Raw genomic sequence first — 22,427 nt, 5'->3', positions numbered from 1 at the left:
AACAAGTCTATATGGAACCTCGAAGTTAAAACTCCAGAGAAAACAAGTGCCATAATAGGGATAGCATTTTTTTTTCAACATGGCTTCTGAAATAAATTGTGGCAACATAAATGGTAAATCTGGGGAAATCATTCAATGGCATTTCTAAAGTAAAATTAAGAATTGGTGAGCAGGAAAAGCAGGTAATGAAATGATTCTAATGATTTGGGATAGACGAACTATGGGTGGGTAGATATGGGGGGGGCTGGGGAGAAAATAAAGGGCTATAAAACTATAAGAGTATTGGGGCCCCTGTGGCTTTGAGGGCCTGAGTGAAGCTGCCTCCTGCCTGCATGTGGGGGAGGGGTCCCCTTTGGCTCTACAGAGAGGGAGGTGCCTTCCAGAGGCCCAGAGTTGCCCCAGAGGAATTCATGGATTGGACCTTTTAAGCCATCGCCTCTGGTCAGACCTCAGCTAAGGGGTCAGAGGCAGAAAGGCCCTGCCAGTCTCCTTCTGGCCTTGAGGGTCAAGGAGGCTAAGGCTTAAGGCCAACATGGAATGCTGGGGGCAGGAGGGGGGTGATGGGCAGAGCACAGGAGGCAGAGCCTCCACCCCTCTACTAAGAGATGAGAGAGGGTCCAGGGGAGGGGGCAGTTGTAAGGTGAGATTGTGGGGGTAGAGGTGGAACAGGACAAGAGGCCAGGGAGAAGCAGAGCTGATGGGGCTGCTTCTGGAAGGAGAAGCAGTGCAAGGCAAGTTCTGGGTGTGGCAGCTCATGGAAGGCTGCATGGGTTTCTAGTAGCACCTGGCATCTCCTCCCTGGGGCCTCAGCCTGTACCTGCTTTGTCCCTACTGAGTGAGCCACAGCCTGCTGACTTATTTAGAGTCCCAGCACCTACCCTCTTCCCCTGCCCCCCACAGCCCAGGATCCTACCCTGCTTCCTGTTCCTGTCAATCTGGAGGTGAGTGCTGCTGCCTGGTCATCATGCCCTCCCCCTCCTCTTCCCTACCCAGATAGCTGGATGCTTCCTCTCCACAGCAGGCCAGCTCCCACTGCTGTCCACCCTTCTTCTCAGCCCTATTGAGACCAATTGCCTTCTGGATAAACTGCCTCAGGTCCTCATGTCAACATTAATTTCCCTCAGCTCCCTGTTTAAATGAAACCATCCCCCCATCAGTCTGATCTTGCTCAGAATAGGGACTGATGTACCTACAAGGAACATGGATCCTCAGGGACAGAGGTCAGATGTCATCTTTCATCACTCTCCAATCTCAGGTCAAGATACAGGGCAGGGGCATGTGTTCTTTCCAAATATGAACAGGAATGGAGACTTGGGAACAACTGTTTTTTATTCTTCACCCACATATTTAGATCTCAGGATACATTAGAGGACATTGGGACATTATTAACTAGTAGGTGCAGATGTTGGCTATATTACTGAGGAGAAAGGTCAGTTGGGATAAGATGCTCTTGGACAGATATTTAGTCAATTTCACTTTCCCTTCTTATCTGTAAATGAGATTGATTAAAAAAAAAACCCACCTCATTGTATGATATCCCACATATAGCTTCTATAATCGCTTTATTTTTCCTTTATCCTACTAAAAGTAACATCACACACAGATATTAAACGAGATGTGTGTGTGTGTGTGTGTGTATATATATATATATATATATATATATATATATATATACACATATTCGATTACATAGAAGTCCACAAGATATATTTTTGGTGAAAAAATACACAGTATAGAACAGCACTTATATTCGATCACTTTCATTATACATATATCTATTTGGGCACACAGGTACAGGCAAATATCCAGAAAGACATTCATCAAAGGGCTGACAATGGTTATAACAGGGGTGAGATTTCCAGGTAATTTATACTTTCATTCTTGTATTTTTCTTTATTTTTGAAAGGTTTAAGATACTCTTCATAAACAGAATAAAATCTTCAAAGAAAGACACACAGAGAGAATAGGCCCTTAAGCAGGCTGAAGAGGGAGCAAGGACAGAGGTCAGGGCATCCTTCTCCACTGCACTGGTATTCACAATCTCATTTTATTCCCAAAGGAAAACTTCATTGTGGATTAATTCATGCAGGTAGAAGCACCCCACCCCCACCCCACCTGCAGTTTCCCAAGCATCAGACTCTGAATACAGTTAAGGGTTCATTTAGGGCTGGGTCTAGCACCATACTGTGGCTCAGAAGGATCCTTGTGTTCTCGAAAGACCTCCCTTGCCCTCTCCTCTGTATGTGTTAGCTCCTGCAGAGTGATGATCAGATTCTCAAAAACCTGGGCCTTGTTGCTTTCATTGACACAGGTTTCTTTTGAATGGCCCTCCTTACCACAATAGGAGCAGCGAATTATGTACTTTCGCTTCCTGATTCTACGAATATCCCCAGGACCATCATTCTTATTCCCAGAATGGCCACTGGTAGAAGGAGATTCAGGCCCATAATTACTGGGGGGATCAATGACCACAACTTGGTCCTGAGATCTGGCCCTGCCTCTGGGAGGGGTGCCTGAGGATGACAGTGGAGGGTCCCCAGACTCCACCAGGATCACATCCTCATCTGAGTCATCAAGGGTATCATCTATCTCTATCACGTTGCCATTGTAGTCTGCATTACTGATCTCTATTGGCTGAGGGCCCTGAAATGCCACAGGGCTAGCTGCCCTCTCCATTACTGGCTCAGATCTTTTGGGTCGCTTCCGTTTAATAAAAGCGTCATCCCAATCTTCTTCCTCCCTTATCATCCTGATTAACTCCAGGAAATTGGGAAGATGCTCCTGCTCATTTGCATACATCCTGAGAAGATCCTTAAGCCTGAAGCGCAGGTCTCTATTCAGCTCAGCCCCTGCCAGGAGCTGGCGCAGTCGAGTCTGGTTTGCATCTTTCTCAGCTAGGATGCCTGCCTGAATAGCATTCTGGAGCTGCACCTCCAGACGGATCACATAAAGGGAGGCTTTCTCCCCTTCCGCCTGCAGGGTGTTAAAAAAATTACCATGGGCGGTCACATTGCTCTGAGACTCCCCAAACACCAGTTTCATTGCTCGCAAAAAATCCGACACATTCAAGTTGGGGTTGGCAGCCTGGAGCAAACGCATGACCTCCCGGGCAGGGCCCCTAAGGGTTTTCATCAGGCGGTTGAGCTTTTGTTGTTCTGACATATTCCAATCTGGCAGGACCCCATTGACTTGGGTCAGCCAGTTTTCAAAGGTTTCTTCCCCCTGGGCTGGCACCACCCTCCCCGAGAACAACTTCATGTTTCTTTCTGCCATGCTGATCATTAAAGGACCGAGACTCTGCCCCAGAGACCTCAACATCGAATGGGCCCAAGGAGGTAAAGGCACATTCTGCCGCCGGCTGTTACCCACATGTGTAATGATGTTAGCCATGACTCAAGGCGATAGGGTATCTTAGTGCAAGATGCTCAGGCTTTTCAAAAAGCCTAATTTGCAGGAATACCCAGAGCAAGTTTCCTGGACCGAGCCTTGTAGGGACTGTAAGAGGGAGAGAAAAAAAAAAAAGTCAATAAAGTTGCAGGGATCCCAGTCTGCTGTAGCATTCTTTAAGCTCTTGAATACCCTGCAGTAGGTTTTATCTGCCCATTGCCCTAAAAAATATCCTTCAGGAGATTCAAAATAACAAAATAACAAGGTGTCCCTGCGCTAGACTTTTTTTCAGTCATTATCTATATCCCTTCCCACCTGTCCTCCAGGAGGGGCAGGAACTGTTGCTTAGAATTGTAGGTAAAAACCTTTGAATCCAATGTTGAGCTCTCAAAAATAGAGTGCAACGGTGTAAGTCTCACAGATTTATGATAATAAGTAAAATATCCATTGATCTGATGGTCTTAGATCTCAATCACACCCCTTTCTCAAAGTCTACCCTGTTTTGGATTCTTACGCGTGCTGGGAAATTAGTGCTTGCCTTTATTTCATGTCCGGCCTCTGCAACAGGTGTCTTCAATGAGAGAGCTTGTCTCCCCAGTATGGCCGATCTTTGTCCACAGGGGGTCGCAGATCCGGGTGCTCTGAGCTTGGAGACTGCGCCACTGCGAAGGGATTGGAAGGGTCAAAGACGTCAGAAGCAGCCTCACCCGTCATGCTGCTACCCGCCCCCACCTCCACTATCACCAGGCAGAAAATTCCTTCTCCTATCTTTTGAATACCCCCACCCCCATTATACCCGCCCCCCCCCGGGAAACCATAAGCCTACCAGTTCTGCAATCAGACGCACAGAATTCAAGTTCAAAATTGGCTTTGATGGGCCGCTATGGAGAAAGGGAATAGGAGTTAGATATCCCCACACCTCCGTATTTCATTTCAGGAAGAGATGAGATGCAAAGGGGATTCAAAGACAGCTTGAGAATCCTCTTTCATGCCCCTTGCCACCTCCCTAAAAATACCCCCTCCCCAGCCCTGGCAAATCTTACCCAGTCGCATCCAGGTGAACCCCACCTCCTTCCTCAGTGCAGCCAGGTCACGGGAGTGCGCCTTCCCCTGCTTTGCAGATACTGATTCTCCTAAGCCGGTAGCCGCCCGGCTCAGAACCGGTGGGCCTTCACTCTCTATTCTCTGCGTCATGCGAATTCCGCATCCCCCCCCCCCCCCTTTACCTTGGCTCCGCAGGTGGGCAACGGATGCTCTGGAGTCGCCTACAGTTCGGTTTCACCTTCCAGTCTCTGTGGCCCTGCAGGGGAAAAGGATGGCGCCTTCTCGGCTGCTAACGAACGCGGGCTGCCAGACTCTGCCAGCACCTCAGCAAGGCTGCCCAGAGAGGGGCGGCTGAGTCTAGGCAGCGCGGTTTCCAAGGCAGCCGCGGCTGCCCCCGCCCTCCGGCTCGGCCTGCCTGCCCAGCAGCGGCGGCTGCTTTTAGCCTCTGCCCATTGAGACAAAAGAGTGTGACGATGGGCGGCGTGGCCAATCAGCGGGGCGCGGGGGCCGCCTCCCCGCACAGCCAAGGGCCCTGATGCTCAAGCTAGCAAAGGGGGGAGCAGGCTGGCGGGGGCTGCGGCAGACAGGCGTGGGAGCCAGCGCGGCGTCAAGTGCAGCTCGGACCCACGGACCGGGCCCATTTACATTTCACTCGTGAGTTTGCTACTTCCTCTCACTTCCCTTCTTCCAATCCCCTTCCGCCTCGGCTGTCCTCTGCTCTTTGAGACTGGATGCTTTAACACGAGGTGGGACAGAAAGCAAGTGAACAATGAGAGTTCCTCACCTTTGTATAGAGGGAAGGGGGTGGGTGGGAAGCATCTACTTTTTCCACTTTCCATGTCCAAGTGCTTTCACACGGGCATCTCATTTATTCTTCACAGTCTCCTTGAGAAGGCGGTAGCAGTGTGACCATTTAACAGAGAGGGCGACATAAACACCCAGGCAGTACGGTTAGAAGTGCAGAGCTAAAGCTGACACTCAAGTCGTCATATCTGACTTCAAAGGCAGTTCTTTGTAAACACTCCTTTCTGCCATCATATTAAGGGTTAGTTGTGAAAAGCCTAAGTGGGCACGAGAGGACCAATTTGGGCTGTATAGAATTAGCGAGCAAAGACTGTTATCTCCGTTTTACAGATGAGGAAATTGAACCAAAAGGAGCTTAAGCGTCTTGCCCTGTATCCTGCAGCAAATAAGTAGCAGTGTCTGATTTTGCACCCCAGTCCGTTGTTCTGTTGATGCCAGGTTTTTGCCCTGCTGTGCTGCCTGGAGAGCATTTTATGTAAGTAGTGTCAAACCATTTCAACAGCAACCTTGGTGTGATGGTGGTGCTGAGGGATGGGGTGAGGTGGGAATGGGGAAAACAAAAGAAGAGGAAGGCAATCTTTATGGTACCCATTGTACAGAAGAGGAAACTGATGCACTTTTCTTTTCCTTTTTTTTTACACTAGATTTTACCCCACAACAAGCTGGCCAGTTTATACAAATAACATTATTTCTATAGCCCATTATGACCCCCAAAGGAGACAAGGCTCAGAGAGATGAAATAACTTGCCTAAAATTATCAGGTGAAGTCAAAATTTTGAATGAGTCTCTGAATACAGAATTCATGCTATTAACCAAAATGTGGGTAACCAGGCTGGCTGCCTCAGAGTCATCTTGGAGACCTTTGCAAGATGCAGATTCCTGGGCCATGTCTGGGGGTTTTGTCAAGGACTAGAAGTAAGCAGTGTGATCTGTATTTTTAACCATTGCTGTAGTTGATTCTGAGGTGTAGACCACTGTTCTAAGTGCCACACCATGCCGTAGGTTGTAAGTAAATGGGCCTGTCATCAGTATATTTGTCCAGAGCATACCTGTCATGAAATGTTACTCCCAGGCAAAGGTTCCTTCCTAGGGTCCTTCCTGAAATTGTATGCAAAGAATTTGAACTCTGTGTTTTTCTGAGTCTACAGCTTTGTCAATGTTTGAATGGATCCATGGCCCCAAAACAGTTAAGAACCACTCTGCAACAGTCTTTCTTCATGACATCGTCCTCCTTCAACTCCTGCTTGAGGAAGAAGTGTGAGAAATGAAACACTATTTGACCTCACCCCCACACCACAGCTCTGTGCCGCTGATATAGCTCTTTCATTTCCTGGCTCAAGGATAGGTTGCTAGGTTGCCCTTCTGTGAGCTCTTCAGGAGACTTCTCCTTTGCTGGCTTTGGCATCACTGGCCCCAGAGAAGGAGCAGCTCCATGGAAACGGCATGCAGGGCTGTCCAGAGTGAATGGGCCATGAAGCCAGTGGGTAGAAAACCTGCTCCATTTTCTTTGACTTCTGGTTCTTAGAGAGCAGGTATTACTTCCCTTATGTAGCTTGTGACCAGGAGGCCTTGATGGGACTTGTTCTTGATTCCTGATGCTTGGAAATAAATGAGCAGTTTGATGGTGTTCAACCCTGTTTGGTTCCGCTTCAACCTATTGAGGTACTTCACCTGTTTCTTTCTGCCCTCTTATTTATAACCTTGTTATCTGGAATTTCTTGGAATAACCAATCCAGATTTGGAGGGGGGAAGCACCTTCCATTCCAGAATTGTGGCCTTCCTCTTGGGGATGGAACAGTGTTTTAGTGGTGGTAGAAGGTGGAAAGTGCTAGAGGCACAAAGAAGATGGATTGTGCATCTTGCACAGGCAGGGGTGAGGCTGGCAGTAGCAAATGGGTATCCTTCAGACTCTTGCTTCTGCTCCCAGTGCTATGATGTTTGACCCTGGCCTCTCAGCAGACTCATATTCTATGTTTTTATTGGCCTTATCTCTAAATTGTGTATATGCCGTTGGACCTGGTGAGGGTGGAAACAGATAGGACCAAGAATATATCTCAGTGTTCTGACAAAAATACTAAAGGCAAATGAATTGTGTAAAGGTATAGGATTGGGCCATTAGAGCAAAGTAAGGGTCTCTTTGAGCAGCCTTGGGAGCAACATTGCAAATTTGCAAGTCCACTCCAATTGGATACAAAGATTCCTTATTTCTGGCCTCATATGTGGGAGTGTGTTCCAAATGATGGTTCTAATGAGACCATATTTTCCAGTTTCAACAAATAGGCCTTTTAAAAGCTTGAAGGTTAGGAGATAAAGCTCTCAGATGATACAATAATAGCAACTTTTGGCTGCCTGCCTCCTCCTTGCCAGGAACTTTCCATCTGTTATTTCATTTAAGTTTTTCAGCAACCTTTTTGAGACAGGTATTGTGATCCCATTTTGTAGAGTGGGAAACTGATTTTCAGGGAGGTTAAGTAACTTGTTTTAGGCCACACAACTTGAAAGTAGAGCTACTGGACTCTAGCCCAGGGCTGGCAGGGTCCAAAGCCCATGAAAACTCTACTGTCTTCCAAACAAGCAATTTAAAATGCATTCTGCAGAGCTGGTAGAGCACTTGCCTAGCATGTCTAAGGCCCTGGGTTGATCCCCAGTATTGTGGGGGAAAAAAACATTTGCAGATGACCCCTGCATACCACCAATGGCAGCCTTTGGAATCATTTAGTTGTAATCTTACCTTTTTGATATTATCTAATTTTTTTAAAAAATGAGACTACTAACATCAGTTATGGAGCAACTTATATCCTCAGATGTTTTTGTTGTTGTCTGGTACTGGGGATTGAAGCCAGGGGCGCTTAACCACTGAACCACATCCTCAGCCATTTTTAAAATTTTATCTAGAGACAGAGTCTCACTGAGTTGCTAAGGGCCTTGCTGAGAAGCTGAGGCTGGCTTTGAACTTGCAATCCTCCTGCTTCAGCCTCCCAGGCCACTGGAATTACAGGTGTGTGTCACTGCACCTGGCTCCCCAGTTTTATATGATTCATTGCATGCAAGCTTTTTTTTTTTTTTTTTTTTTGGTACTAGGGATTGAACACAGAGGTGCTTAGCCACTGAGCCAATCCCCATCCACAGCCTTTTTTAATATTTTGAGGCAGGGTCTCACTTAGTTGCTTAGGGCCTTGCTAAATTGCTGAGGCTGGCTTTGAACTTGAAATTCTCCTGTCTCAGCCTCCTGAGCCATGATGGGATTACAGGCATGGGCCACTATGCCTGGCTCATGCAACTTTCTTAACAGTAGTTCATAAATAATGACACTAGGACTCGAGAAGGTTAGGAGGCTTGGCTAAGGTTCTAAATTTAGGAAATGGCAGAGTGAAACTCAAACCCCAGGGCTGCCTGACTGCAAAGTCCATGTATGTTCCCTGCAACATGCTGCAGTGGGGAAAACAAATATGGCCGTCATTCCATATTGGCTCCTCTGTCAGCCACGGCTCTGTCTCCTTTCACTGTCTGCTGCCAGCCACAAGCATAACTCACACTTTTTTTTTTTTGGTACCAGGGATTGAACTCATGGGCACTCGCCCACTGAGCCATATCCTCAGCCCTATTTTGTATTTTATTTAGAGACAGGGTCTCACTGAGTTGCTTAGTGCTTTGCTTTTGCTGAAGCTGCCTTTGAACTCGTGATCCTCCTGCCTCAGCCTCACTAGCCGGTGGGATTACAGGTGTGCACCACCGTGCCCGGCTCCACTCATACTTTTAAGTCTGTGCTTTAGGCCTCTTCCTCAGCCTAGACACTTGCCCTCAATCTTCTACCTAGCAAAAGCCTACTCACTGTATAAGGATTGAAATCAGATGCCTTTCCTCAGAGAAATATTTGTTAACACATATTAATTGTACATATTCATGAAATTCAGTGTGATGTTTCCATATATACATACAGCATAAACTGATCATATCCACCCACCCTTCTTCCACCTTCCTCTCACCCTCCCATCCTCCCCAACCTCTAGTAATCACTATTCTACATTCAAATTTACATTTTTAGTTTCTACATATGAGAGAGAACATGCAGTACTTCTCTTTCTGTATCTGGCTAATTTCAAAGAATATCCTCCAGTTTCATCCATTTTGCTAAAAATGACAGGATTTCATTGTTCTTTATGGCTGAATAATATTTCATTGTGTATATACCATATTTCTTTATCCTTTTATGTATTGATGGGCAGCTAGGGTAATTCCCTGTCTTGGCTACTGTGAAGAGTGCTGCAATAAACCTGGGCATGAAGTACTTCATTGGAATGCTGATTTCATTCGCTTTGGATATATACCCAGGAGTAGATAGCTGGATCATATGGTAGTGTTATTTTTAGTTTTCTGAGGAACCTCCATATTTTCCATAGTAGCTGTACTCATTTATGTTCCCACCAGCTTTGAGTGTCCCCTATCCTGAGTGGAACACATTGTTCTTGTCTTTCTGCTTCGACTTTGATTAGTGTCATTTTGTCTTCCAGTAAAGTTGAGCTCATTGTTGAGCTGTCTCACCCACTGAATTTTCAAGGCCTTGAGAGCAGGCACCCAGTCCTATTCATCTCTAGCTATGCAGTAATTTAATGGCTTAGAAGATGATCAATACATGTTTGTAAGGTGTTCAAAGGACTGGCTAAGGATGCCCCAAATGAATGGACAAATGTTGAGCTGGATCTGGGGATGGTCACACTGGATACCCATTTGCACTAGACTGGTAAGAGGAGTCTGGACTACCCTGGGGTCATCTGACTGTGTTGTAAACATAGGAGGCAGATCATAGGGTTCAGGTGATAACTGCTCATGCCCAACTCCAGGCCCATTCTTTACTTTGGAATTCATGTTAAAGGGACAGACTCTCCTGGATCACTTATGGTGCATGTCTGCATTCATGGAAGAAAGGCCTTTCCTGGCTCCCATATGAACATGAGGTTTGTTCCACCATGCTTCTTGTTCTGGTTATGGCTGGCTTGACAGTGTCCTGTAGGAGCAAATGCTCTGTGGAGACAGAGGGTAAGGTTGGGAAGCATCTTTTTAAAATATATTTTTTGTTGAAGCCACCAAGTCATGGATTCTCAGCCATTTGATCTCTTTTTGTTATTTTTTTTTAAAGGGGAGGGGAGTTAATCCTTTCCCTAGGCATGGGTTTCACATCATAATGTTCTTATAATTTCATTTTATTATAAAGTCTGTTTTTTTTTAAAGAGAGAGAGAGAGAGATTTTTTAATATTTATTTTTTAGTTTTCAGCGGTTTTTGTTTGTATGTGGTGCTGAGGATCGAACCCGGGCCGCATGCATGCCAGGTTGAGCACGCTACCGCTTGAGTCACATCACCAGCCCTATTTTTGTTATTGTTGTTGTTGATGGATCTTTATTTTATTTGCTTATTTATATGTGGTGCTGGGAATCGAACGCAGTGCCTCATGCATACAAGACAAGCACTCTATTGCTGAGCTACAACTCCAGCCCTGCCCCTCAATCTCTTATATTTTTGATCTTTGAAGCCACCTTTGTGGTAAGTCTTATGGCCATCATTTTGTAGCTGAAGAATATGAGACTGAATGAAGCTAGTGTCTTGCCCAACGTTACACAGCTAAGCAAATAATGAAGACAGGAGTCAGTCTCAGATCAGTAGGTCCCCAAAGCATCTTTTTTTTTTAAATGGTTGAAGACTTCCGGTTTATTTATTTAATTTTTTTTTTGAATTTTTAAATTTATTTTTTAGTTTTCGGCAGACACAACATTTTTGTTTGTATGTGGTGCTGAGGATCGAACCCAGGCCGCACACATGGCAGGCAAGCGCGCAACCGCTTGAGCCACTTCCCCAGCCCCTCCCCAAAGCATCTTAAAAGAAAAATACACAGAAGAAATGTGGGCTTCCTTTCCCCTATAAAATAGAATTATATTTATAAAATGATGAATTGGATATTTAAGGTAAGTTGTTTCTAAATTATTGTTTATCTTTAATCTCTCAAAAACATTTGCATAAATGACAGAAGGAAGGGGTAGAAAAATATAATTCCTCTACAACTATTGGACTGAATTTCTCCATATTTACCCCCTATAAATTACGCAGTTATAGGGATACCTACAGAACATTTTGCCCTGTCTCCTCATTTTATAACCAAGGTGTCATGAATTTCTAAAGGTCATATTAAAAATTGATAATAGAACTGGTGCTTAGAAACCAGTCTGCCAAATCCTAGCCATTTTATTTTATTTATTTATTTTAAAATTTTTTTAGTTGTAGATGGACAAAATATTTTTATTTTATTTTTTTATGTGGTGCTGAGGATCGAACCCAGTGCCTCACACATGCCAGGCAAGCATTCAACCACTGAGATACAGCCCCAGCCCAAATCCTAGCCATTTTATATCTGCTAAATCAGCCTGCCTCATAGAGTCAGTGAACCCAGATTTATAAAAAGGTGGGGAGAAAGTAAAATATTACTGCACTCTGAACTAGAAGAGGAGACAAACATTTTGCTCACCACCTGTCTCTACTTAGGTATACAAAAGACTTGCGAAACAAGACCTTTGATAGAAGAATTTACTGTTGGGGCCCTTGTGGCTTTGGGGGCCTGAGTGGAGCTGCCTCCTGCCTGCATGTGGGGGAGGGGTCCCCTTTGGCTCTACAGAGAGGGAGGTGCCTTCCAGAGGCCCAGAGGTGCCCCAGAGGAATTCATGGATTGGACCTTTTAAGCCATCGCCTCTGGTCAGACCTCAGCTAAGGGGTCAGAGGCAGAAAGGCCCTGCCAGTCTCCTTCTGGCCTTGAGGGTCAAGGAGGCTAAGGCTTAAGGCCAACATGGAATGCTGGGGGCAGGAGGGGGGTGATGGGCAGAGCACAGGAGGCAGAGCCTCCACCCCTCTACTAAGAGATGAGAGAGGGTCCAGGGGAGGGGGCAGTTGTAAGGTGAGATTGTGGGGGTAGAGGTGGAACAGGACAAGAGGCCAGGGAGAAGCAGAGCTGATGGGGCTGCTTCTGGAAGGAGAAGCAGTGCAAGGCAAGTTCTGGGTGTGGCAGCTCATGGAAGGCTGCATGGGTTTCTAGTAGCACCTGGCATCTCCTCCCTGGGGCCTCAGCCTGTACCTGCTTTGTCCCTACTGAGTGAGCCACAGCCTGCTGACTTATTTAGAGTCCCAGCACCTACCCTCTTCCCCTGCCCCCCACAGCCCAGGATCCTACCCTGCTTCCTGTTCCTGTCAATCTGGAGGTGAGTGCTGCTGCCTGGTCATCATGCCCCCCCCCCTCTTCCCTACCCAGATAATTGTATGCTTCCTCTCCACAGCAGGCCAGCTCCCGCTGCTGTCCATCCTTCTCAGCGGTGTGCCTTCTGGACAAACTGCCTCAGGTTTGCACTGAGCATTCATTTCTTTTTGCTTACTGTATTTATTTTCTTCCTCCCTCCCTTCTTACCCCCACCATTTTTTTGAAACAGGTTTTTACTACATCACCCAGTCTAGTTTCCAGCTCATAGGCTCAAAGGTAGTCTCCTGCCTCAGCTTCCCAAGTATCTGGGATCACAGTCATAAACCACCATAGCTGGCTCTCATTTATTTTTTTTAAGTATTTTTTAATTGTAGGTGGACACAATATTTTTATTTTATTTATTTATTTTTATGTGGTGCTGAGGATCGAACCCAGTGCCTCACATGTACTAAGTGAGCACTCTACACTGAGCCACAACCACAGCCTCTCTCATTTCCTTTTGATCCCAAAGTTCTACCATTGTCCTCGTTCCCAAGTTGGTTCTCATAATACTCCACCTGCTTCCAAACCTTTTAATAGTTTAATAGTTTACATTACCTTTTCTTTCTAGAACTGTGATTCTGAAACCCAGGGCTGTTTTGTATCCCTGGGGACTAAGGGTCATGTCTAGAGAAATTTTCAATTGTCACATTGGGTGGGTCTTTATTGGTATGCAGTGAGTAGAAGCCAGGCATGCCACTAAACATCCTATCTTGCACAGGACTAGAACTGATAATAAATATCCTGCTCACAATGTCAATGGTGTCAAAGTTGTGAAACACTGCTTTATTATTTAGGTACTCCTCTTTTTTTAAAAAAAAATGTAGTTGTAGATGGACAGCATGCCATTAGTTTATTTGTTTCATTTTCTTGTGGTGCTGAGGATTGAACCCAGTGCCTCACACATGCTAGGCAAGTGCTCTGCCACTGAGCCACAACCCCAGCCCCATAGGTACTCTTGTTAAATGTTAAACTTGGAATTTGCCAGGTGCTGAACTTCTTGTCATTGTACTCCAAGGGGCAGCTGCTTTTTCCTTCTCTCAACTGGGAGAGGGGACCATGCATTGCTTTAAGACAGCTACAATTTAGGCAGAAATCTATAGGGGGTGAAGAAATTCTCCCCTCCCCATATTTACTACCAACTTTTACTTATTTATTTATTTAGGTACTGGGGATTAAATCCAGAGGCACTTAACCATTGAGCCACATCCCCAGGCCCTTTTAAAAAAATATTTATTTTTTAGTTATAGTGGACACAATATCTTTATTTTATATTTATGTGGCATTGAGGATCGAGCCCAGGGCCCTCGCACATGCTAGGCGAGTGCTCTACCTCTGAGCCACAACGGCCACCCCACCCCAGCCCTTTTTTATATCTTATTTTGAGACAATATCTTGCCAAGTTGCTTAGGGCCTTTCTAAGTTGCTGAGGCTGTCTTTGAAATTGCAATCCTTCTACCTCAGCCTACTGAGGATTACAGGCATACCTCACTGTGCCTGGAACTACCAACTTTTTTAGAGGAAGTGTAGCACCACATCTTTTGAACACCTTTTTTTTTGGTACTAGGGATTGAACCCAGGGATGCTTAACCACTGAGCTACATCCCATCCCCTTTTAAAAAGTATTTTATTTAGAGACAGGGTCTCAATGAGTTGCTTAGGGCCTTGCTAAGTTGCTGAGGCTGGCTTTGAATTCATGATCCTCCTGCCTCAGCCTCCCGAGCCGCTGGGATTACAGGCACGCAGTACCTCGCCCCACCTCTGAACGCCTTTTTAAAGAAAATTTGAGGGGACCTAATGAGTGTAGTTTAGTGGTAGAACACTTTACCTAGCATGTAGGAGGCCCTGGGTTCAATCCCTAGTGTTACACATACACATACAATGTTTTCGGAAAGAAAATAGTAACAGTCTAGTAGTAGTTAATAAAATGCAAAGTTTTATTCAGTGAAAGTTGAATGCAGTAGGTTTTAGAGCCCTCTCTCTTCAGTTTTCATGATTTTAATTTGTAATCCTTTAAATATTGGAATATTTGCTGTGTCCAAAAAATATTCTAGATGTGACTATGAAAAACTAACTATCTTGGGCTTGGGTTGTCGTGCAGTAGTAGAGCGCTTGCCTAATGTGTGAGGCTTTGGGTTCAATCCTCAGCACCACATAAATATAAATAAATAAATAAAATAAAGGTATTGTGCCCATCTACAACTAAAAAGAAAATGAAAAAAAAAAAAAACCTTAACTATATTTTAATTTAAGGCTGGTGAATTCTTAATTTGTTAAGGGTATGCCTGTTTCTCAGAAACTGGCCCAAAGTGTTGCTTATTTACATAGACTTGAGTTTCTTGGGGCTCCGTTTCTAACCAAGCAATGATAATGCTGACTAACATATTTAAATTGTCAATCTAACTCTCCTCACCTTTGCCAGTTTCTTCCAGCTGCAACCAGTTGTCTTCAGCATGGGGGAGCAGAACCACTCTGCTGGAAAAGAGCTTCAGCACAGGACACGAACAGAGGCTCCAGCAAAGAAAAACTGGCACCCCCAAGCCTACACTCTTGGGGCCATTTCCAACTTTATGTCTACTTTTCTGACCTTTCCTATCTATAAGGTGGTATTCCGGCAGCAGATCCATGCTATGGCAGTGTCAGAGGCTGTGAGACAGCTTTGGCATGAAGGTCCTCAGTACTTCTACAGGGGAATCTACCCTCCTCTTCTCTCCAAGACATTGCAAGGGACTCTGCTATTCGGGACTTACGATAGCCTGCTGTGCTGTCTTTCCCCTGATGGGCCACATTCCCTGGGACACCGATGGACTGCAGGACTCATGTCTGGGGTGGTGGAGGCTGTGGCACTCAGCCCCTTTGAAAGAGTTCAAAATGTCCTCCAGGATGGTCGCAAGCAAGCTCGCTTCCCCAGCACCTTCAGCATTCTCAAGGAATTCAACTCTTATGGGCTGTGGGGGCGGCTGTCACTGGGCTATTATCGGGGTTTCTGGCCTGTCCTTGTCAGGAATAGCCTGGGGAGTGCTCTCTATTTCTCTTTCAAGGATCCCATCCAGGATGGCTTGGCAGAGCAAGGCCTGCCCCATTGGGTTCCTGCACTGGTGTCTGGTAGTGTCAATGGAACAATCACCTGTCTAGTTCTGTATCCTCTGATTGTGCTGGTTGCCAATATGCAGTCCCATATTGGCTGGCAGAGAATGCCAAGCCTGTGGGCTTCTGCCCAGGATGTGTGGGACACTCGGGGTCGAAAGGTACTCCTGATCTACCGAGGAGGTTCCCTGGTTATCCTAAGGTCCAGCGTGACGTGGGGCCTCACTACTGCTATCCACGACTTCCTGCAGAGGAAGTCTCACTCCAGGAAAGAGCTGAAAGACTGACTAGCTGCAGGAAGTGTGGCCATGGCATCTTTGTTCTTCTCAATCTTCCATGGTTGCTCCTATCTAACTTACTTCTTTGGCTTGGTTACCTAATGCAGCCATTTTTTAGCATCTGTCATTGCAGAAGTTCCCAACTACTAGCCTGTTGGGAACAGACAAAGCCCAACAGGAACTTTTGGTCAGAAAGAGAAAGTCCCTCCAGTCTATCCACAGCTTCAGTAGCCTCAGAGCCAGAAGGCCTTTAAATAACTTGTAACCTAGATTAAATGTCATTCTTTTAAGGGATTCCTTAATAAGAAGACAGTTCAGCAGATGAATTGACTCAGGCTTTCTGAGTTCTGGGACCACTCCAGGTGTCCTCCAGACCAAATTGAGATCTCCAATTTCAAAGAACTATTCTTGACCTTGAAGATGGAGATTCCATGAACCTTCTCAGATTGTCACATTCACTGCCTCTACCCCAATCACTAACCCTTCTTCAGGCTACAGGGCCTAGTTTCAGGGTAGCAGCTGTGGCTGGAAATCTTAAATTTGGTTTGCTTCATCTCATCGGGTGCCACAAGATCTGGTGGGGCCAAAAATGTAAGTGTGAAGAAATTTGGTTCCTGATGGAAATAATATAAGACTTTGAAAGATGAGATTTAATTACATGCAAAATAGAAAAAAATACAATATGTTGCTTGGTGTTACCTGCTGGGACATTTTTGATATCAAGGTAACATGGCCTAGAAACTACTTGAGTTTCCCTAAGAAATCTGGAAGTGAAATCACCATATCTCTTCACAAATAATTATGTGTTTTGTTGATGTGGATAGTTACTATGACATAAAGATCAGAAATTTTAGTCCTGTCATTCAGAGACATTAAAAATATGGTCTCCCTATAACTTAAACATTAACACACTGCTCCCACTTATGTGGATCCCATAAGCCAGCCAAAATGAATTATTGTTTCCTTCCCAAACATGCCATGAACTTAACCCATGGTCATACTTTGGCCCATGCTGTTCCCTCTTTGCCTGCAGTTCTTCTTTTGGCCAGTCTGCCCAAATCCTTCTAGTTCTTCAAGCCCAGCTCAGATACACCTTCTGTATGGAGCGTCTTCTCCATTTCCCCTACCTGAATGTGACATTAGTATCTTATGATGCCCCTTTCCAACAGCACATCAATGTGGCACTATTTCCATAATGTCACTGATTTGGCTTCGTGTTCTTGGTGTTCTTCAATACCTCCTACTAGACTGTAAAACTTCTTGAAAGCAGGGATTCTTGTATATGAATTTTTAAATCCTCCATTGTGCCTAGGTGCTCAATAATGTTGGTGAATTATTGAATCGATTATCAAGCTGTGATATGGTCTATATCCTCAGGGTGCTGTCCCTTGTACATGAAGATAATGTTACTTACTCATTGTCAGCAAGATACATCCCTTTTGGGGTGTGTTTTGTTTTCTTTTAATAGTGGATTTAGTTTTGTGCTAATGATAATGATTTCAACAATGATGATGATAATAATAATAACACAAATGATGATGATAATAATTATAACAATAAATGACTTTCAATGGGAACACAAGGATGAGTTTGTGTTTTTTTGTTTTTTTGTTTGGTGGTGCCGGGGATTGAACCCAGAACCTTGTGCATGTAAGGCAAGCACTCTACCACGTGGGCCATATCCCCAGCCCCTGAGTTTGTGTTGTTGATGGCATATTTTTTATTAAGACCCCTTTAGCAACTGAAATTTCAAGAACAGAATCACATTGCATAGCTATCCCATTCATTTCCACTGTGGAATTTTGAGTATTTCCAAGATGGCATGTGTTGTAATTCTTCCTTTATATCATGATAATGCCCTCCACTTGCACTTCCTTGCCGACCTAAATGTGTCCTTTAAATAACTGGATTATAGATCTAGCAATGATAATTCTCCATTGAATGTGATAAAAATTAAAGACACAGTTATTGACTATATAGTATTAGCATTTGCCACTGAGGTCAATAGGACATGGATGTCCAGAAGGGCTGCAGGTGAGCTTCCACATCTGCAGAACTGGATGCATTGGAGTAATGCTGTTGGCCCTCTCTGCCTTCAGGTTCCACATTCTTCATTCAATTAATTATGGATAGAAAATATTTGGAAAGAAATTACATCTGTTCTGAACATGGACAGCCTGTTTTCTTGCCACTGTTCATTAAATATAGTATAAGCACCATTTACATAGAATTTACCTTGTATTAGGGATTACAAATAATCTGGAGATGATTTAAAGTATAGGATGGGAAGTTATATGCAACTGTGCCATTTTTTTTATAAGGGACTTGGGTGTCTGTGGATTTTGGTATCCATGGGGAGTCCTGGAACCAATCCCCTCTGGTCATGGATGCATGACTGTACTTGTGGATTCAAGGATATAGAACACATAGTTGGCACAAGGTAAGGAAACAGAACAGCAGCTAGTTATGTTTTAAGGCTCTCAGAAGAAAAATAATGTTTAAAAAATTTGTAACAACTTATCGCTTTAGTTTTTTTCAATATTTTTTTAGTTGTAGATGGACAAATACCTTTATTTTGTTTATTTATTTTTATGTGGTGCTGAGGATCGAACCCAGGACCCCACATGTGCTAAGCAAGCGCTCTACCACTAAGCCACAACCTCAGCCCCTATGGCTTTATTTTTTAAGCTAAAAAGAAGAGGGATAAACTGCCACTACTCCCCATTTTTATTTAAGAGATGCACCAATTGCCAAGTACATTGTTAATTTCCACTTATGTCACTGTCAGTTAATGTCCCTTTCATTATTTTAACTTCTCTTTTACAAATAATTTTGAACATATAAAAACATTGCAAACATAAAGCATAAAGAATCTCCATATGCTTTTCACTCACATTCGCCTATTATTAAAAATTTTACCAAATTTTCTATATCATTTAATTGTGCATTGTCTGTACAGGCACAATGTATTTTTTTCCTGAACTGAGAGCTGCATATATTAATTTCTATATTTACTAGTTGTAGATTCCAATCTTTAAAAAAGACTGTTTTATCTCTATGATAATGGCATAGAGCTGGGGGTGTAGTTCAGTGGTAGAGCAATTGCCTAGCATACACAAAGACCTGGCTTCAATCCTCAACACTGCAAAAATAAATAAGAAAATAAAGATATTACAAAATATAAAGTGAAAACTCACATGACGTATTTTAAAGCTAAATTAGTGGTCTTAATTGTTTGAATTTATAATTTCACAACATTTACATTATGTATGTTGAAACTTGAATTAAATGCAACTATTAAACATGGATTTGCAACTAAAGCATGTTATAATTTAAATAATTTTTACAAATTGGTTCATATAAATACTTAGGCAATACTGTAAAATTATAGAGACCTATCAACTTTTCCCTTTTCAATCTTCTGAGTCAAGTTTAAGAGTATAATGGCTTTTTTAGTAATTACATATGTCATTAATATTTGGTTTTGTTATTTTAATGTAATTATATTTTCTGATATTTAAAAAAATTACTTTTAAGATGAGATCAATAAAATAAGGAAATAGTAAATGCTATATCTGTTTAAAGATTTATAAAATGTAGAGTTTACCACTAAAGGTACTTGACATAAAAAACTGGAAGATAAAGAATAATACACCATTGTACAATTCCTGTATGAGCTCTCTATATTTTTGTCTAAATATAAAGTACATCTGCTTTACTGAGCTAAATATAAAATAATATGTAATATATTATGAAAATTATAATTATATAGTTTATTTAGAGTTAATTTTGCTTTTTAAATATTTGTAAACCTTAAGTAGCATTATAATTTAAGTATTTGGATCAAGTACTTATAATGTGGTATATTAGAGTTAAAAAAATGACGTTATGGGCTGGGGCTGGGGCTCAGCAGTAGAGCGCGTGCCTAGCACATGTTGAGGCCCTGGGTTCAATCCTCAGCACCACATAAAATAAATAAAATAAAGGTATTGTGTCCAACAAAAACTAAAAAATATTTTTAAAATGACATTTTGTGAGAGAAAAAGTATAATAAATGGAAAAAACTTTCATTAGAATACTTCATTTCCCTATTATATTTACTTTCCAATGTCTCTGTTTCTTTTATGCCATCTTCCTTTCTTCAAATCTTTTAAAGCTTCCTCCCCCAATATCCAACTTGGTGATCTTGCTTTCTATTTCATTAAGAGAAGCATTAAGGGCTGGGATTTTGACTCAATGGCAGAGTGCTTGCCTAGCATGTATGAGGCACAGGGTTCAATTCTCACCACTGCGTATCAATAAATAAAATAAAGGTCTATTTATAACAGAGAGAGAGAGAGAGAGAGAGAGAGAGAGAGAGAGAGAGAGAGAGCATTAAGCTGGGTGGGGTTATGATCACCTGTAATTACAGCAGCTCAGGAGGCTGAAGAAAGAGGATCACAAGTTAAAAGCCTGTCTCAGCAACTTAGTGAGACCCTAAGCAAATTAGTGAGAACTTCTCTCAAAATAAAAAATAAAAAAGGGCTGGAGATGTGGCTCAGTATCAGTGTCCCTGGGTTTAATCCCTGGTTCCAGAGGGAGGGACAGGGGGGACGGGGAGAGAGAGGGAGAAAGAGAGACGTGCGGGAGGAAGAACACATTCAGAAGAGAACTGCTGTTTAAAAGAATATTCATAAAGCTATCATCCATGTAATAACATCCAGGACAAGAAATAGAACACCTAACCTCCTACACACCACCACTAACAAATTCCTTCTTCCATCTTAGTGGTAACCCCTATTCTCACATTTGTGACACTTGTTTCTTTACTTTTGTCTATAGGTTTACCTTCCTTATTATTATCCTTAAACAACATTTTTTATGGTGCTGGGGATTGAACCAAGGGCCTTGTGCATGTGAGGCAAACACTCTACCAACTGAGCTCTATCCCCAGCCCCAACAACAAATTTGTTTTACTTATGCTTAAAATTTATGTACTTTGTAAACGTGAAACTGTGAATATCTTCTTTCACTCCACATTGTTGTGAGACTCATTCATGGTGCAGATAGCTGTAGTTGGTTCATTTTTAATGTTGGGCAGTATACCATTGGATGAATATACTTTGAACCTTGAGGGACATTCTGGTTGTTTCCAGTTTTTGACTGTTAGAAAACAGAGCTACAATAAATATTCTTGGATGTGTGCATAAACATGGGTGTTTGTAGCTCATTTTCCTAAGAATGGAATTATTGGTTTATGGAACATGGATACTTTCAACTTCTCTAGATGATGTCTATCTTTTCCTAATGGGTGTCCTAATTTACAGCCTTATCATCTGTTTAGGATTCCTATTGCTCCACCTGCTGGCCAAAACTTGGCATTAACAGATTTAATTTTTGCCTATGCAGTGGCGGGTAAAATGGCATCTCCTAATTAGATTTTCCTGATTACTAATAATGGTGAGCATCTATCATATGCCTATTGAACATTAAGACTTCCTCTTTCTTGGAAGAAATAATTGAATTATGTATTCAAGACATTTGAATATATATTTTTTATGTTGGGTTCTGTGCCTTTTCAAATTAATTTGTGTTACTTGTTCTAACTTCAGTCCTGTGTCCTTTATACGTGTTGCATAGATACCCCACTTAGTTACTTATTTTTATCATTTCCTTATTGGCTTCCTTTGATAATCAGAAGTTCTAATTATAATATAACCAAAGTTATCAATTTTTTTAAATGATAAGCACTTTGTGGTTTTTTCAAAGAAATTATTTTCTAGTCCAATATCATATGTTCCCTTATATTGACATTCATACTTTTTATAATTTTGCCTTTTACATTTAGGTCTTCAGTACACTTGGTATTGATATTGTGTAAAATGTGAGAATAGAGGTCCAATTCCATCCCCTTCTTCTTATATCCAATTGTTCCAATATCATCTGCTAAAAAGTCTTTCCTTCCCAATTCATTTATAATGCCAACCATGTGAAGTATATATTTTGGGGGTTATTGCCTAATTACTGTAGTTTTAAAATAAGTTTTGATGTCTAATAGGGAAAGTCTTCCCACCTCAATCTTTAAAATTTTTTTTTTTTTGTAGTTGTAGCATGCCTTTATTTTATTTGTTTATTTTTATGTGGTGCTAACAATTGAACCCAGTGCCACACGCATGCTAGGCAAGCGCTCTGGCACTGAGCTACAGCCCCAGACCCCCACCTCAATCTTTTTTCAAGAGTTTCATAACTTTCTTATAAATAGCTACAAAAATAAATACAAGGTTTATTTTGTATAAAACTTAATGTTGAGATTTTAATTTCAGCAAAAGTAACTATTGAATTTTAATGTAAAAAATAATGTTTTATTCTAATTTTAATGTTTCTCAAAGTTTTATAATATTCCTTCATAGTGCTTAACATATTCTCTGTTGGATTTTTTTTTTCCAGTGCTGAGGATTGACCTTCAGGCCTTGAGCATGCAAAGTAAGCACTCTACCACTAAGCTATATTTTCAGTCCCTGTTGGATTTTATTAGTTGCTTATTTTTTTAATAAATTACTGACAATAAAGAGG

General features: G+C 42.6%; 2 protein-coding genes across 4 annotated transcripts; one reads left to right on the top strand and one right to left on the bottom strand.

The window, feature by feature from the left end:
• Window positions 1-1,744: 1,744 nt before the first annotated feature.
• Window positions 1,745-4,876, bottom strand: Zcchc18 (zinc finger CCHC-type containing 18). Of its 2 annotated transcripts, none has more exons than XM_058571604.1 (4): window positions 4,614-4,876; window positions 4,214-4,268; window positions 3,926-4,049; window positions 1,745-3,495 (listed from the first exon to the last, which is right to left on the bottom strand). In XM_058571604.1, the coding sequence occupies exon 4, from the start codon at window positions 3,388-3,390 to the stop codon at window positions 2,158-2,160; it is 1,233 nt and encodes a 410-aa protein (XP_058427587.1). In that variant the 5' UTR covers window positions 3,391-3,495; window positions 3,926-4,049; window positions 4,214-4,268; window positions 4,614-4,876; the 3' UTR covers window positions 1,745-2,157. The 2 variants fall into 2 exon arrangements, with proteins under 2 accessions (XP_058427587.1, XP_058427588.1); XM_058571605.1 differs by lacking the exon at window positions 4,614-4,876 and adding an exon at window positions 4,431-4,600.
• Window positions 4,877-4,957: 81 nt separating this feature from the next.
• Window positions 4,958-17,447, top strand: Slc25a53 (solute carrier family 25 member 53). Of its 2 annotated transcripts, none has more exons than XM_046420866.2 (4): window positions 4,958-5,085; window positions 5,566-5,710; window positions 12,554-12,613; window positions 14,933-17,447. In XM_046420866.2, the coding sequence occupies exons 2-4, from the start codon at window positions 5,667-5,669 to the stop codon at window positions 15,882-15,884; spliced, it is 1,056 nt and encodes a 351-aa protein (XP_046276822.1). In that variant the 5' UTR covers window positions 4,958-5,085; window positions 5,566-5,666; the 3' UTR covers window positions 15,885-17,447. The 2 variants fall into 2 exon arrangements, with proteins under 2 accessions (XP_046276822.1, XP_046276821.1); XM_046420865.2 differs by having other exon boundaries at window positions 12,551-12,613.
• The last annotated feature ends 4,980 nt before the right edge of the window (window positions 17,448-22,427 follow it).

The sequence above is a fragment of the Marmota monax genome, unplaced genomic scaffold, assembly GCF_021218885.2.
Source record: "Marmota monax isolate L192 unplaced genomic scaffold, Marmota_monax_Labrador192_F-V1.1 WCK01_AAM20220418_F8-fsc00050, whole genome shotgun sequence".
Classification (NCBI taxonomy): domain Eukaryota; kingdom Metazoa; phylum Chordata; class Mammalia; order Rodentia; family Sciuridae; genus Marmota; species Marmota monax.
This window is presented reverse-complemented; position numbering and strand designations above follow the sequence as displayed.